The sequence below is a fragment of the Macrobrachium rosenbergii genome, chromosome 45 (genome assembly GCF_040412425.1).
Source record: "Macrobrachium rosenbergii isolate ZJJX-2024 chromosome 45, ASM4041242v1, whole genome shotgun sequence".
Lineage (NCBI taxonomy): Eukaryota > Metazoa > Arthropoda > Malacostraca > Decapoda > Palaemonidae > Macrobrachium > Macrobrachium rosenbergii.
In genome coordinates, this window is record NC_089785.1 from 34,713,082 (window position 1) to 34,728,924 (window position 15,843).

Sequence of the window (15,843 nt, forward strand, 5' to 3'; positions counted from 1 at the left end):
ATAACGACTGACTTGTTCACCAGGTAGTGACAAAGGCCTCAGGGTCTTCACGTATCTCTACAGCCTGACCTTGAGGTTGGGCTAGCAGTTCCTCAGGCCCTAAGAAGTCCCAGGCTTCGAAGGATGCTCATGGAACCACCCAGCCCCCTTCTGCCCTGGCCAGAAATGGTGCGCAGGCATGCCCCTTTCCAGTCCAATAAAGCGAAAGGAGGGAAGAGAAAGAAGAAGGGAGGAAAATGCTAGGGTCTGCGCTCCCCTCCACAAGCTGCTGGCAGTGGGGGCTGCCTGTTGACCCATTGGGCAAGAGGGACACGGAGCCGAGATCTGGGTAGAAAATGTCCTTCGGGAGGGCTATCTACTTCCCTTCGAGTTTCGACCACCCCTCACCGACACTCTGGTCCAGTTCCAGTCTTATGTACTCAGCTTGCTGAAGGATCTTGCTCTCCAGGAGGAGATTGCAGCGATACTGAGAGAGCGCGTTGTAGAAGTCGTGACGGATCAGTCCCCAGGTTTTTACAGCTGACTCTTTCTTGTGGAGAAAGAAACGGGGTGCAAGCCAATCATCGATCTCTTTCCTCTGAACCGATTCATTCATCAGACTCGGTTCAAGATGGAAATGGCCCGTTTGGTGCTCGCTTCCATCAGGGAGAACGACTTCGTGGTGAAGGATGCATATTTTCAAATACCCATTCATCAGTCCTCTTGCAAGTACCTGGGCATGCTGATAGATATGGTAGCAGCAAAAGTCTTCTCCTCGGACTCTCGTATCAGCAGGTTCAGGAAGGCAGTGCAAACGGTTTGTCTGGCAGGAACAGCCAGCTCAGAAGTGGCAGGTTGTTCTCGTCACCTCTCATCCTTGGAGAAGCTGGTCCCTCATGGGTGGTTTCATCTTCATTTTCTCCAGTGGAGAATGAAGGAGTTCTGATCTCTGGCATGGGATCTTCCATCTTTTCCCATCCCTCTCTCAGAAAAGTGAGACAGGACTTAGCCTGGTTGCTGGATGACTGGAACCTTGTAATAGGAGCGTCTCTGAACACTCCCCCTCCCGAGATGCTTCTGTTCTCAGATGCTTTTACCGAGGGATGGGGCACACACATGGAGAAGCTGCTGATTTAAGTTGTGTGGAACCAAGGAACCTCAGAATGACCCTGATGGTTCCCAAATGGCCACATGCTACTTGGTATCCTGACCTACTAGCTCGACTCGTCGAGGCACCGAGAGAGATTCACCCCTGGCACAACCTGTTGTGTCAGCCTCATGTAGGACAGTTCCACCAGTCCGTGGAGTCACTTGCACTTCATGGCTGGAGACTATCCAGCATCTCTTGTGAACAAGAGGCTATTCTCACCGCACAGCAGCAGAGATGTCTGGATGTCTGCGACAGTCCTCTGCCACAGTCTACCGGGGAAATGGGCCATCTTCTGTGGTTGGTGTCATGGAAGGGGTCTCTATCCTCTCGGAGCTACTATTCAGCAGGTAGCAGATTTCCTCATTTTCTTTTGCCAAGAGAAGCTCCTCTCCGTCTCAGCTGTTAAGGGCTGTAGGGCCGCCCTGGGCCTAGTCCTTTTTGGAGATTTCTTTGCGGATGAAGAGCTTTGAAAGGTCTTGCCTTCCTAGGGAACTCAAACTCCCTGCGTGGGATGTGACTCTCATACTCGAGAGCCGGACTCGTGCACCTTACAATCCCTTACAAGAGTCATCAGATTGGGATCTGACCCTCAAGACCGTTTTCCTGCTTGCCCTGGCATTGACAAAGAGAGTAGGCAAACTGCATGGACTTTCTTTTGATGTGAAACACTCAAGGGGATGGGGATTGGTTACGCTCAATTTTATCCCAAATTTCATAGCGAAGACTCAGAATCTGTCTGTCCCTGATGCCAGATTCTAGTCCTTTATGATCTCCTCCCTAGAGGACTTTGTTGGTAATGATCCAGACAAGATACTACTGTGTCTGTTGGAGTGCTGCGGTGCTATTTGAAGAAGACTCGCCATCTCTGGCCTGAGTGTTGACGAATCTTCATTAGCACTTGCTCGACCAAGAAAGAGGTATCCACGAACACGATTTCTTTCTGGCTTCGTGAGACAATCAAACGGGCGTACTCTGCGTCAGGCGAGGAGGACTCCAGTACATTCTTGGTGAGAGCTCACGAGGTCAGGGGCATTGCCCATCCCTTGCGTTCAGGAAGAATCTTTCAGTTCATCAGGTGCTGAAGGCAGGGGTATGGTCGCGCCAGACAACTTTCGCTTCCTTCTGCTTTTGGGATATTGCCCACAAGTCCCTGGACAAGTTTTCCTTGGGTCCTGTGGTGGCTGCTCAACAAGTTGTGTAGCTTACCCATGTCCTTGAAGGGGGCAGGTAGCATCTCACCTAAGGTGTATGGTTGCGGAAGAAAGAGTGTGTGTATGTGAGTGACTGGTCCTCCTTCCTTCCCTCTTTCCCCGACCTTACCCTCCCCTGTAACAAATCATTTATAACTAACTCCCCTGTGGGCAGAGGGTAGGTTATCAAGCTGCATTGAAGCTGGAGCAGGCATCGATGCAGGTGAGTTTTATATAACTGATTACCCATTCTATAATCTAGTAGATATATAGAAGCAAATCCTCCCCTTATCATTGTCTCCAGCACAAAGATTCAACCTATCCTTTTTGTCGAATGATGCTGTTTTTATACCCATCTATTCGAGAAAGTGCCCAGAAGTCTGACAGTTGAACATAAAGTTCCTATACTTCGTTCATTATGTCAGAGGCACAGTCCTTTCCCTTGATCTCTTGACCAGGAAGAAGACCTAGGTGTGGCGAACTACCAGTCAATTCAGAGACTTACTCAGCTTCCTCCGTCCAAGAGGTAAGTCTTCCTGTATAATGACTGAAAGGTTTGTGTATTGTGTTGGAACAAATAACAAATTTTTAAAGTAATTTGTAGTTTTCCTAACTATAAAAACCATAGGTTTTTAGAGTTGAATCCTTACCTCATGCCACCCCTCAAGCTGACACCAAGCTTTTACCTGGGCCAAAGGTAAAGTGATGCTTTTTGGACTGGGCCGGTGAGACTCCCACCTGGTCATGCGGTAGTTAACTACCATACCACCTTGTTTAAAAGTTAAATGGCTGATTCCAGCTGCACTGAAGGCAATTCCCATATAAAGACCTCAGGTTTGTATAGGTAAGAAAAATACAAATTACTTTAAAAATGTGTCATATTGGGCAGTATGCTGATGATGCAACTCTTCTTGCAATTATTCATCCGTTCCTTTGGTGTGAAATTATGTGGTTGCTAGCTTTCACTGAGGTTCAGCAGATGAATGAGTGTTGTCAGTTGATACAAGAGTTTGCTGTGGCTGGGTAATGAAGTTGCTTATTTGACTCAAACCTTCTTTTTTACATCACTTAGAAATCATCTCATGTTGCTTTCATCTGCCCGTATGATTGTCTTAATGTTATGCACATCAGTTACAGCAAATAATGCCTCTCACATGCATCAGTAGCATGTTAACTATAGAGCTAATCCTGTATCCACAGTTTCACTCATCTGCTTCCAGTCAGTGACCCCAACTAGGGATTACACTGAGAAGAAGGTTGTTGGAATATTGTTTTTCCTGTCTGAATGTCAACATCATTATAGGATCTTTATATTCTAGATGAAACTTCATGAAGATATATTTAATTTTCCCCATCAGTGGTGTAAGACCTTTTCATTTTACAACTTTAGTTATTGCATCAATATAGTTTTGCCAACATTTGTAATGGATTGTGCTGGAAGTACTAGGATTGTAACTCAGATTCATGAATTCATTCATGATAAGACTAATGGTGAACAGTCTTGTCATATGGCATTTTTTATGAGTGTGGAGAACACCATGTCTTTGTGAAATCATTACAGTTAAATCAGTTGTAGATGTGAAATGTCATGGTGAACTCCAATCATGTGACAGTGGCAACTGAAGGATGGAGGAGCCAATCAGTTTTCATCTAAGTATTTGGCAGTGGTAAAAATAAGATGGTTCCTAATCATGAGAATATTCATGTTCCATGCATAAAATCATCTAACGCTTACTTAGAGTGCCTTCTGCAGAGCCCATCCAATAGAAACACACCTGCCATCCACAGACAAGACATAAGCTGAGAGGTGAGATCTTTTGTGAAGTGAGACAGGGCTCCTCTTACAAGGAAAGCCTCATCTGCCATATAATTACTTGTATAGTATGTACAGTGTTATTTTACAAGGCAGAAGTCAGTTGTCGGTAACTGGCCACCAAGGCATTATTAAAAGTAATAGGGTTGTATTTCTAAAACATGAAATATGCTAAAATGTTGTTTTAAGTACTGATTCCCTGCCACTCTTTTCTTGTGATGTGTTTCATCCATTTAGATAATGTAAACTACTCTCATCCCTCTTTCAAAAAGCTTCTACCATTTCTTACTAATTGAGATATGTAATTAATTTAGATTGTTCATTGTTGCAAAAATTGTTACAGATTTCTTGGAGGTTAATGCTTAAAGTAGATGTGGGAGGAAATATCTACTTGTGCATCATTTCATGAAGTAAGATGCTGGAATGTGTAGTGCTACAGATGTCAACTCTTTATGCCTTTCATTTTATGATCAAGAGGGAACTTGAATAGTCTAACTTTTTTAACACTTTTTATTGATTTTGATAGTTGTTGACCTCCTTGGTATAAGAGGAACTTATCAAAGTACACATATGACAAATTGGTCCAACCTTTATGATAGAAAATTGAACTGATACTTCTTCTACAGGTTAGTGTAAATTTATCACTGAAAAATTTATATAGAATATATAAGGTCCATCATTAAGTTGACTATATATTTCTAACAGGTTTTAGTATGCCCGTTGCTTTGAACTCAGTTCAACTCTGTGCTTGTGAAAGACGAAGCATTGTCGTGAATACAGTTTGAGTACGCTGTGTGTCATTTTGTGGTGCAGTGATGTTTTCCTTTGTAATCATTGTTGCACATTTTGATACAATTACCTCCACATCAGCGGTTTGTCAAATGGTACTCCATAATATTCTGCTAAGTAATCCTTGGTAGCTAAAGTCTGTTTACTTTTTTGTCTTTTTCTTATTTTTGAGTTACCTAAAATTGACTGAATTTTAGCATTGCACATATTTTAGACTTGTTTTGCTTCTTGCTTACTCCACAGTAGTTCAGAATTTAGCATTGCTGATACTTTCATCTTTCTAAATTAAGGATTCATTTCATAAATGCAACACTGGTTGTAAAACATCAACTCTGTAGAAATTTCTTTTGTAGGTAGACTGCCCTATAGTGGAGAGATTTAGGAAGAGACTCTGGCTGTTTTCTTGGGTCATTACTTAGGTGTCACTTCTTCCTCGTCCTTTAAGTTGTACCCTTATAAACTGAAGCCCACTTTCCTGTGGGAACATTCAGATCCGTTCTTAAAATCGCCATATACACCTGGGTTTAACCCTCTGGCTTCATGTTGTCATATTGTTTGTATGCATTACTGTGTACATATGCAGTACTGCAGTTTGCTCACAGTGAATGTTTGTGTATATAACTCTGTAATTTCACATAAAAATTTAAAATATGTGAAAGCACTACAAAAAATACAACAATTATTAGACCTATATTATTTTAATCAGATGTATCTTTTGTTTTTAAAACTTAATTTTCATTATCTATAGAAACATCTTTTTTACTTTGTGTATTTGCATTTTCATATTACTCTTCCTCTGCTATGTTTTAATGTGTTTTTTTAAACTTTATAAAATGATTCCTTGCTTGATATAAATCCTGTAATTTCCTTAACTATAATGAAATCTTTTCAAACAATGGGATTTTCTTTCTAATGCAAACATTGAGTAGCAATTCATAAAGAACATTTACCAAAATAGTCTCAGTGTGTCGAAGGTGGATCAAGCAATGGCACTTTAAGAATGGTATCTTTAGAGAATAATCCTCAAATTCTTCGTGGGTTAAGCATCTTAACTGTCCCATAAATGACCTGTCTTGAGTTGATAGGAAAATTGGCATTGTTCTTCAAAGCATATGCTACGTTTCTAGGTGTGTTATTGAAAATGTAATAGAAAATAATACTGATGATGATTTAAAATTGAAATAAATTTTAGTGAGAGCACATCTATGGCTGGTAACCTCCCATGTCTTGATTTATCTGGTAAAGAAAAGATGAATATCTGATATTGGATAATGATAGTATGGCATTAGTGAACTGACTCAAATCAATGGCCAGAGTCTCCTCCTAAATATGTCGCACTGTAGTATCATTTACAACATGAGAGTTTTAACGTGGTCAGGATTTTCCTTCATTCTTTAGTATTCTACATTTTTACAGGGAGGTCATAGATGATACTTCATACATAAACAAAAACAAACCTTGAACATTCTCACTGTGTTGTCAGTGGTGGTGGTGGTGCTTGGTTTGAAAGAACTTAAGATCTCTACCATTTTTTTATACAGTATTGAAAAGAATTTTGGTTATCTATATATTTTATGCATAGTAAATATACTGATTAAAAGTCAGTTCTCTGTTGTTGTGTAGTTTCCGGTAGGGGTTTGACTTTAATTCTAAAGTAAACTGGAGTACTACAGTATATACACTGGGTAAACACCTGAATACTCAGTATACTGTTTACTTGTGACTTGATCACCATACTATTGATTAAAAACAATTTATACAACTAAACTTCAATGTTATCTTCAGATTTATTCCCACAAAAACAGCATTTAGCCCATTAAAGGTAAATATATGTTATCTTGTAAATGTTGTCATCTAAAAAACAGCCTGGTTGTTGGTATTCAGCAAAGGAAGGTTGCAATTTTTCTTGAAAAATGACAGCTACTTGTATTTTCCATATGTTTATACTTGTGTTCAGATTTAAACTTGCAGTCATTTTATTTTAACTTTGTTATCTCTTCCATAATGATTTCTGGAGTTAATGATGTTTGGAGATTTTAGGAGTAATTGTCATTCCAATCGAGAACCATAAGTGATTTCTTACGTGCATTATATGAAGAGTAGATGTCAGACACATTTCTTAATGTAGAAATCATTTTAAAGTTATATGCAAGCACTTCAGTTGTGTCGTGATTATAAGGAAATATTATTTGATAGCTGACATAGTTTGGGTCCACAAAGGATTGATGTCATCCTTACACTAAAACACAGAGTCAGTAGTAGTACAGAAGTAATAGTAGGCTACTATTATTATTACTGTTACTATTACAGAATTTATACCAATCAAGAATTCTGCATCTGGTATGGCCACCTAGCTGATCAACTAAATGAAAATGTCTTTGAGTAAATTACATTTGACTGGAAGATGGTCAGTGAACATTTTTTTTAAGAAAATACATGCACTTTGCTCAGAATAGGCTTCAGTACTGAAGCTGGCAAATTTATTATATGATGAAATCTAGACAAGACATACTGGGAAGAAAACAGATAAAATGAACAAGAGTAACAAAAATAGGGGCCTTGGACCCTCACATGCCAGGTCACCAAAAACTTAGCAACATTTTGTCACTGGACTAGGACATTTATAAGATTCCTTTTGGCTAATTGAGTACTGGTTCCATCACTCACAGTTAGTTAACCAATGAGTGTGATATCACACTACAGTACTTTTACTTGGCATCCTTATTGGGCACCAAAGATCAGACGAACTTTCTTGATGCTTTGAATTGACAGTTAGAAGTATATTGTTTTGGTTCCTCTGTGCCCTACCAGACATCGTTTCACAGTAAGGGAAAATTTTTTGTCATTTATCAGTAGCGTGCATATTTTTGTAAAAAATGGCTATTTGTCTGATATCTTATGTTTTTTTATATGTTTATTAAGTAGCTGTCTTTCTCTCATACTCTGTCCTACTCAATTGCAACCGTACTTTGCTGTTCCAAGCAGCGTGCATGCTTGAGAGTAACAACCATATCCGTTCTTAAAAGTGATATCCCAAAGTCCAGTGTGGATTGACAAGTAAACGTGCTTCTGAAGTAGAAATTATATTCCTAAGGACTTCTGAGTATAGTATTTGTCATTGTGTAAAGTAATGTAAATTATTTGTTTCAGATTGCATGATGGTATCAAAGTACTGTATGGGTTTCATTGATACTGGACCCAAGTAAAGGTGGTTTGTTCGTGAAAGTAAAGTATATACTTCTGTCTTGCCTTATAAGCAAGAAATATTGCAGTAGAAATCCTTGCTATAAACTGTTAAAAGGCTGCTTATTTGTTTGATAACGTCTTGAATTTACTGTGCAAGTACAGTACTCTGGAATAGGATTATGCTCTGTACAATACCTTATAGTATACGCTGTTTAACTAAGCAGGAGAATCTTACAATTAATGGATGACTGATTCTTAGGCCAATTTTACTATTTCAGTTTTATCATTACATTGTTGCCAGTTGCTGCGATAAACTTAGATTTGGATTTCATCATACATCAGGGCTTTTTGTTTTTTCTTTAGTATCTGAATCAAACTGACTTACTCCCTATGCGCTCAAGATGTTTGTTCATGGCAGCCATCACCATGCTAAATCTTTTGAAAGATTTCCTTAGTTTGAATATACGACAGTCTTTTCCAATATTCTCTTGTTATGATTTTAATTTTGAAGAAAGACTGGAGATTTGTGAAATTGAGGAACATAACAGGATTGAATTTTAGACTTAATTCCTTTGTGCTATACATTATTCTCCAAATATTATGAAATTTTATTGTTTTATTGAGTGTATATGTTATGGTCATCATGTTTTTGAAAATGAATGCATTGATTTTATTATTCTATTTGGTTAAGCTGTTCTTAATTTCCAGTAGTATAATGTGGCTGTTTTATAATCATCTTTAGCTTTATTTTTGTGTAAAAGCAAAACTTATATGATCCATTATGGTTCTGAAATGTATGTGGGCTTCTGAATGCAACGTCCTGATTTGTAAGCAGCAAAACTGGCTAGATTTGATATACAGTACAGAAATTGACATTTGTAGCTCTGAATTGTTCTTTTTTCTTTTACTATTTTATCAGTGATCACAGTCTTTTGAGGATTTATTATATGTCTAGTAAGTTCCTGACTATAAAATCAAGTGTGTATTGTTTGTCTGAAAACCTCTTTGTATTAAGTATGGCACATTTAACAGCTGTTTCGTTTTCCAGGTACACAAAACATGATTAGACGACAGAGTCTAGTGAAGCTCAATTCCTTAACCATAGAGGCTCCTATTACAAGAGTTTTCAACATAATAACTGCTGCTCAAGAGAATTCGCCAGCTTATGTAGCCCAGGCCCTGGAGAAAGTTCTCGATATCTTAAGGTCCACAGAGCTCTACTCGCCACAGCTTATTTCAGCGGCGTCAGATAATAATAAGCCAGTGCCTGCTGACCCTGTGGCTACTGATCTTCTCGGAGGACTTTTAGCTGTAAGTTTTTTCTATGATCTGGGAGGACAGTTGACTGTAAGTTTTTCTAATCCTCTGGAAGGGCCATTAGCTGTAAGATTTTCTTTCCCAGTCTCATGGGAGAGTTTATGGCTGTTGCAAAGATTTTTAACAGATCTATTTCAGATTTTTCCTATATTATTATTATTGAGAAACCCACAAGATTCCTGTGTATAACTTGGTTACTTGTAAATATTTACATATTACTTGAGTCTCAAGTACTTTCAGGTCCTAACTGTGACCCTTTTTCAAGAGATGTGAAGGTAGTCAGGCTGGTTCAAGGTCCAACAATCTTCTGGAACTTCTTCTCCCTGTGCTGCCATTTATATGATGGCTGTCCTGGTTTCCATTCTCTTGATAGTTATTAACCCTTGAACGCCGAGCCTCTATTTACAAAAACGTCTCCCGTATGCCATTACAGCGTTCAGGAGTTAGCGCGAAGCTGAAAAAGTTTTTTCAAAAATCACAGCACGCTTAGTTTTTAAGATTAAGAGTTCAGATTTAGCTCCTTTTTTTGTCATTGCCAGAAGTTTAGTATGCAACCATCAGAAATGAAAAAAATATTATCATATATAAATAGTGAAATATATGACAGCGCAAAAAAATTTTTCATATATAATTTTATACAAATCGCTGTGAGCAAAACGGTTAAAGCTAACGGGTTATTTTTTTTTCTTTGTATTGTACACTAAATTGCAATGATTTTGGTATATAACAAATTGTAAAACGATCAAAGCAACACAGAGAAAATATTATCACAGAATGATGCATGAATTCGTAACGCGCGGACGTAAAAAAAATTTTTTTTTTAAAATTCACCATAAATCGAAATATTGTGCTAGAGACTTCCCGTTTGTTGAAAAATGAAGCTAATTGATTGAATATTACTAGACTGTAAGTGTTTTAGCTTACAATTGCAGTTTTCGACCATTTCGGTCGAGTTAAAGTTGACCGAAAGTAAAATTTTTTCTATTTATCGTGATTTATATGAAAATATTTCAAAACTGATAAAAGCTACAACCATGAGTTATTTTCTGTTGTATTGTACATGAAATTGTGCACATTTTCATATATAAAAGTTTATGTAACGACTAATATAAAACGGTGCAAACATTACGACAACATGAAAGAATTTCTGAGATGTTCGGCCGAGTTACCGCGTGGACGTAAGGAAAATGTTTTTTTCAAAAATTCACCATAAATCGAAATATTGTGCTAGAGACTTCCAATTTATTGCAAAATGAAGGTAAATGATTGAATATTACTAGAATGTAAGAGTTTTAGCTTACAATTGTGTTTTTCGACCATATCGGTCAAGTTAAAGTTGACCAAAGGTTGAAATTTTGGCAGTTATTGTGATTTATGTGAAAATATTTCAAAACTGATAAAAGCTACAACCATGAGCTATTTTCTGTTGTATTCTACATGAAATTGCGCACATTTTCATATATAAAAGTTTATGTAACGACTAATGTAAAACGATGCAAACATTATGACAACGTGACGAAAGAATTTCTGAGATGTTCGGCCGAGTTACCGCGCACAGATGTAAGGAAAAAGTTTTTTTTTTCAGAAATTCACCATAAATCGAAATATTGTGCTAGAGACTTCCAGTTTGTTGCAAAATGAAGGTACATGATTGAATATTACTAGAATGTAAGAGTTTTAGCTTATAATTGCGTTTTTTTACCATTTCGATTGAGTTAAAGTTGACCAAAGGTTGAAATTTTGGCAGTTATCATGATTTATATGAAAATATTTCAAAACTGATAAAAGCTACAACCATGAGTTATTTTTTGTTGTATTCTACATGAAATTGCACACATTTCCATATATAAAAGTTTTTGTAACGACTAATATAAAACGGTGCAAACATTACGACAATGTGATGAAAGAATTTCTGGCGCGGACGTAAGGAAAATGTTTTTTTCAAAAATTCACCATAAATCGAAATATTGTTCTAGAGACTTCCAATTTGTTGCAAAATGAAGGTAAATGATTGAATATTACTAGAATGTAAGAGTTTTAGCTTACAATTGCATTTTTTGACCATTTCGGTCGAGTCAAAGTTGACTGAAGGTTGAAATTTTGGCAGTTATCGTGGTTTATATGAAAATATTTCCAAACTGATAAAAGCTACAACAATGGGTTGTATTTTGCTGTATTTTACATGAAATTGCGCACATTTTCATATATAAAACTTTATGTAACGGCTAATATAAAACAGTGCAAAAATTACGACAAAATGACGAAAGAATTTCTGAAATTTTTAGGCGAGTTACCACGAGGGCATAAGGAAAAAAGTTTTTTTCAAAAAATTCACCATAAATCGAAATATTGCGCTAGAGACTTCCAATTTGTTGCAAAATGAAGGTACATGATTGAATATTACTAGAATGTATGAGTTTTAGCTTACAATTGCGTTTTTCGACCATTTCGGTCGAGTCAAAGTTGACCGAAGGTTGAAATTTTTGTAGTCGACGTTACGTGCGTCCACTTGGCACTCAACAGACAATTTTAGTCGACGTATGATATGTCCAGTAGGCGTTTAAGGGTTAATCTCCTCCTGTCGGTCTGATATCCTGATCTGATGATCAGTGGGATTAACCCTTGTGGTAAGTAAGTGGTCACCATCGGTCTGTTGGGCAGGAGACCTAACCTCCAGGTCAGAAAGGTCGATCTTAACTTCTTTTAATATTAAAGCTCGGCTTATGGGATCTTCTGAGGTAAATCCTTTGTTTCCTTCTATCACTTTAATCTCTGATGAGTGCCCCTTCCACTAACCTCCTATTTTGATGTTATTGCCTTTGTATATAAGCCTACTGTTTTTAAAATCTATCCTATGGTCCTTTTCCCAACAATGTCTAGCTATAGCACTGCCCTGTGAGTTGAGCTGTTATGAGGAGACAAATATGTGGGTGAAACAGGTAGGGGAATAAGGACTAGAATCCAAGAACACAGAAGGGCAGTACAGCTCAACTCACAGGAGAGTGCTATAGCTAGACATTGTTGGGAAAAGGACCATAGGATGGATTTTAAAAACAAGCTTATATACAAAGGCAATAACATCAGTCATAGGAGGGTAGTGGAAGGGACACTCATCAGAGAGATTAAAGTGATAGAAGGAAACAAAGGATTTACCTCAGAAGATCCCATAAGTCGAGCTTTAATATTAAATGAAGCTAAGATCGACCCTTCTGACCTGGAGGTTAGGTCCCCTGCCCAACAGACTGATGGTGACCTCTCACTTACCACAAGGGTTAATCCCACTGACCATCAGATCAGGATATCAGACCGACAGGAGGAGATTAATAACTCTCAAGAGAATGGAAACCAGGACAGCCATCATATAAATGACAGCACAGGGAGAAGAAGTTCCAGAAGATTGTTGGGCCTTGAACCAGCCTGACTACCTTCACATCTCTTGAAAAAGGGTCACAGTTAGGACCTGAAAGTACTCGAGATTCAAGTAATATGTAATTATTTACAAGTAACCAAGTTATACACAGGAATCTTGTGGGTTTCTCTTTCCATCTTCAGAAGAAAACTGAAAGAAGTTTTTGTTTGGTTCATTATTATTATTATTATTATTATTATTATTATTATTATTATTATTATTATTATTATTATTATTATTATTATTATTATTATTATTATTATTATTATTATTATTATTATTATTATTATTATATTATATTGACTTGAAATTCAAGCTTCAAAAGATTGTTTTCATATGAAAGAAGTTACAGAAGATAATAGGATATATTGTATGGATAAAAGAGACCTGTTATTAGAAAAGTAAAAAGATAAATGAATAAATATAGCAAATATTCAGTATTATCAGAATACACCAAATGAAAGTATAATATTTCCAGGTTAGCCTAGTGATGGTCAACCTCAATCACTGGGCCCACACTAAAACAATGAAAGTATGAAGATAATAGTAGAGATATTATTATTATTATTTTATGTTTGTCTAAGGAATTTGTATCTAGTTTCACACAATTCTAATGTTTATATGATTATAGTGCATGGCTTTTACATTAATGTAGTCCTAATTAGAGTTATGCCTTTGATGAAGGAAAATGATTATGTAAATATGTAAAGCATCAGACGATGGAAAATTTCACCAAATTTTAAAAATCCTACTGAAATAATGATAAGAAAAATACTGTAGTGTGGCAGTATTCAAACTGAGGTGTCATTGCCAGTTTTCAGGATAGGAGTAACAGAAGTTATAGTGGTACTGATGAGGAAAATAAATTGTTATAAAGAAAACATGTCTCGTCAAGATTCATTTTTTTAAATTAAAGTTTGTTTTTATTGACATTGTTGGACAAATATGTTCTAGATCCCTTGTAGAGCATTTTGTCTTCTGAGAATAATTTTTGTTTGCTAAACAAATAATTATTTGAATCCACAGCAAGCACCTAAACCATTGATGTCTGGCCGCCGTAGCAGTAACGACACAAATGTCAAAGTCAGCCAGTTGCCGAGACCTTCACCACCCATGTTGCAACAGCAGGCGTCTGCTGCCATACGAGAACTGCTAGCCGAAGATATGTCATGGAATTTCGATGTCATAAAACTAGAAAAGATAACTGATAAAAGGTATTCCTTTTTTTAACACCACTTGACTAAATGGTATGCATAATTATGAAGTTCAGTTCATCCTTTATTTCTGTATCAGCGATGACCCCATTATGCAGAAAACTTTGGCAAAGTCAGTTGCTTTACTTGTTTATGCAGTAGGCACATTAGCAGCTTTACACCGTGCGTGACCTACCTTTGTCTTCCCAGCACACATGTGGTTCCTAGATATTAACCATTTAACAGAGTTTTTCTTTTTTATGCTTTCTTTTTCTACTTCTTTCACTTTCTTCTTCCCAAAGCTTTCAGAACCTATCAGGTGTAGAACCTCAAGCCATCTATGTTTTCGTGTGTTGTGAATTAAGTGACCTCAATGTAAGAGACTTTATTATATACTTAAAAATCAAGTATTTTCAGTTTTTCTTAAGTAGACAAGTTTTTAGTAATAAAGAGTTCTGCTACAATTGTCTTTATACAATATGAAGATGTCACTTGGTTTTTATCATGATTTGATGATTCATTCTTTTAATATCTTCACATTTTTTACAGACCGCTTGTGTGGTTGGGAATGAGTTTGCTGTGTCGGTTCGATGTCCCTAACACGCTTGGCTGTGACGAACAGACTTTACAGAACTGGCTAACTCTGATAGAGGCTAATTATCACGCAGACATTACATATCACAATTCTACTCACGCAGCAGATGTCTTGCAAGCAACGGCATACTTCCTCGACCTGGAGAGAATAAAACAACTTCTCGATCCCTTAGACGTCTCAGCGTGCTTGATTGCTGCCGTGGTCCATGATGTTGATCACCCTGGCAAAAATAGGTGAGTTCCACAATGTTATTTTGCCTTGGTTGTACTCACAGAAGCTGCTTTAAGTAAATAAACAAATGTCATTATGCTGTGTTCGTACGGACAATAGAAGGGAGCAGCAGAGTGAATATAAACATATGTGGTAAAGTTGCAATCTTCCACAAAAAAGGGATGTAATAGTTACAAATATTTGTCATGGTAAAGACATAGAAACATTTGTTAATTATTTATAAACAAACATACTTGCGCTAGATGTTAAATGCTGCTTTGACAACATAAATACTGTATTATGAAGGGTTTATCTGCCAGAAATGTGGAATAGAGATAGCGAGCATTGCATGAGGACATGTATGCTGACAAGGTGAATATGCCTTTAAAATAACAGGTGTGCTGCAATGTGTTGTTCACCATGACATGTGAATACAGGTAATTCATAATGAATGGTACAGGTACAGTACAGGGTTAGTATGTTCTTACTGATTGGAATGCTGAACTTAGAAGTCATATTTCTTGATTCTGTACATGTGAAGTATATAACTTTATGTAATGAAAAACAGTAAAGCAAAAATAGAACAGACAAGTAACCATTACAGAGAAGAACTATCAACATTAAATTGAACAGAAACAAAGGAGCAGTTTTTGAGTCACAGGTTCATAGTAATTATGAGTGAAGCTCATTAACCCTTAAACGCTGAGCCTCTATTTACAAAAGTGTCTGCCGTATGCCAGCGGGCTTTGAGAGTTAGCGCCAAAGCGGAAAGAAAGTTTTTTTCAAAAAATCACAGCACGCTTAGTTTTTAAGATTAAGAGTTCATTTTTGGCTCCTTTTTTTCTCATTGCCTGAAGTTTAGTATGCAACCATCAGAAATGAAAAAAATATCATTATCATATATAAATATTGGAATATATGACAGTGCAGAAAAAATTTCATATATAATTGTATACAAATCACGCTGTGAGCAAAACAGTTAAATCTAATGAGTTATTTTTTTTTCTTTGTA

The 15,843-nt window shown here is 37.0% G+C and overlaps 1 protein-coding gene across 15 annotated transcripts in view; it reads left to right on the forward strand.

Annotated features, from left to right (window-relative positions):
• LOC136829919 (high affinity cAMP-specific and IBMX-insensitive 3',5'-cyclic phosphodiesterase 8B-like) overlaps nt 1-15,843 on the forward strand; it is a 318,075-nt gene that overhangs the window by 267,089 nt on the left and 35,143 nt on the right. For all 15 annotated transcript variants that reach the window (XM_067089092.1, XM_067089079.1, XM_067089081.1 and 12 more), the window contains 3 exons: nt 9,156-9,418; nt 13,860-14,047; nt 14,576-14,854. In XM_067089092.1, coding sequence (XP_066945193.1) covers nt 9,156-9,418; nt 13,860-14,047; nt 14,576-14,854 — 730 coding nt within the window. The remainder of the gene's footprint in view (nt 1-9,155; nt 9,419-13,859; nt 14,048-14,575; nt 14,855-15,843) is intronic.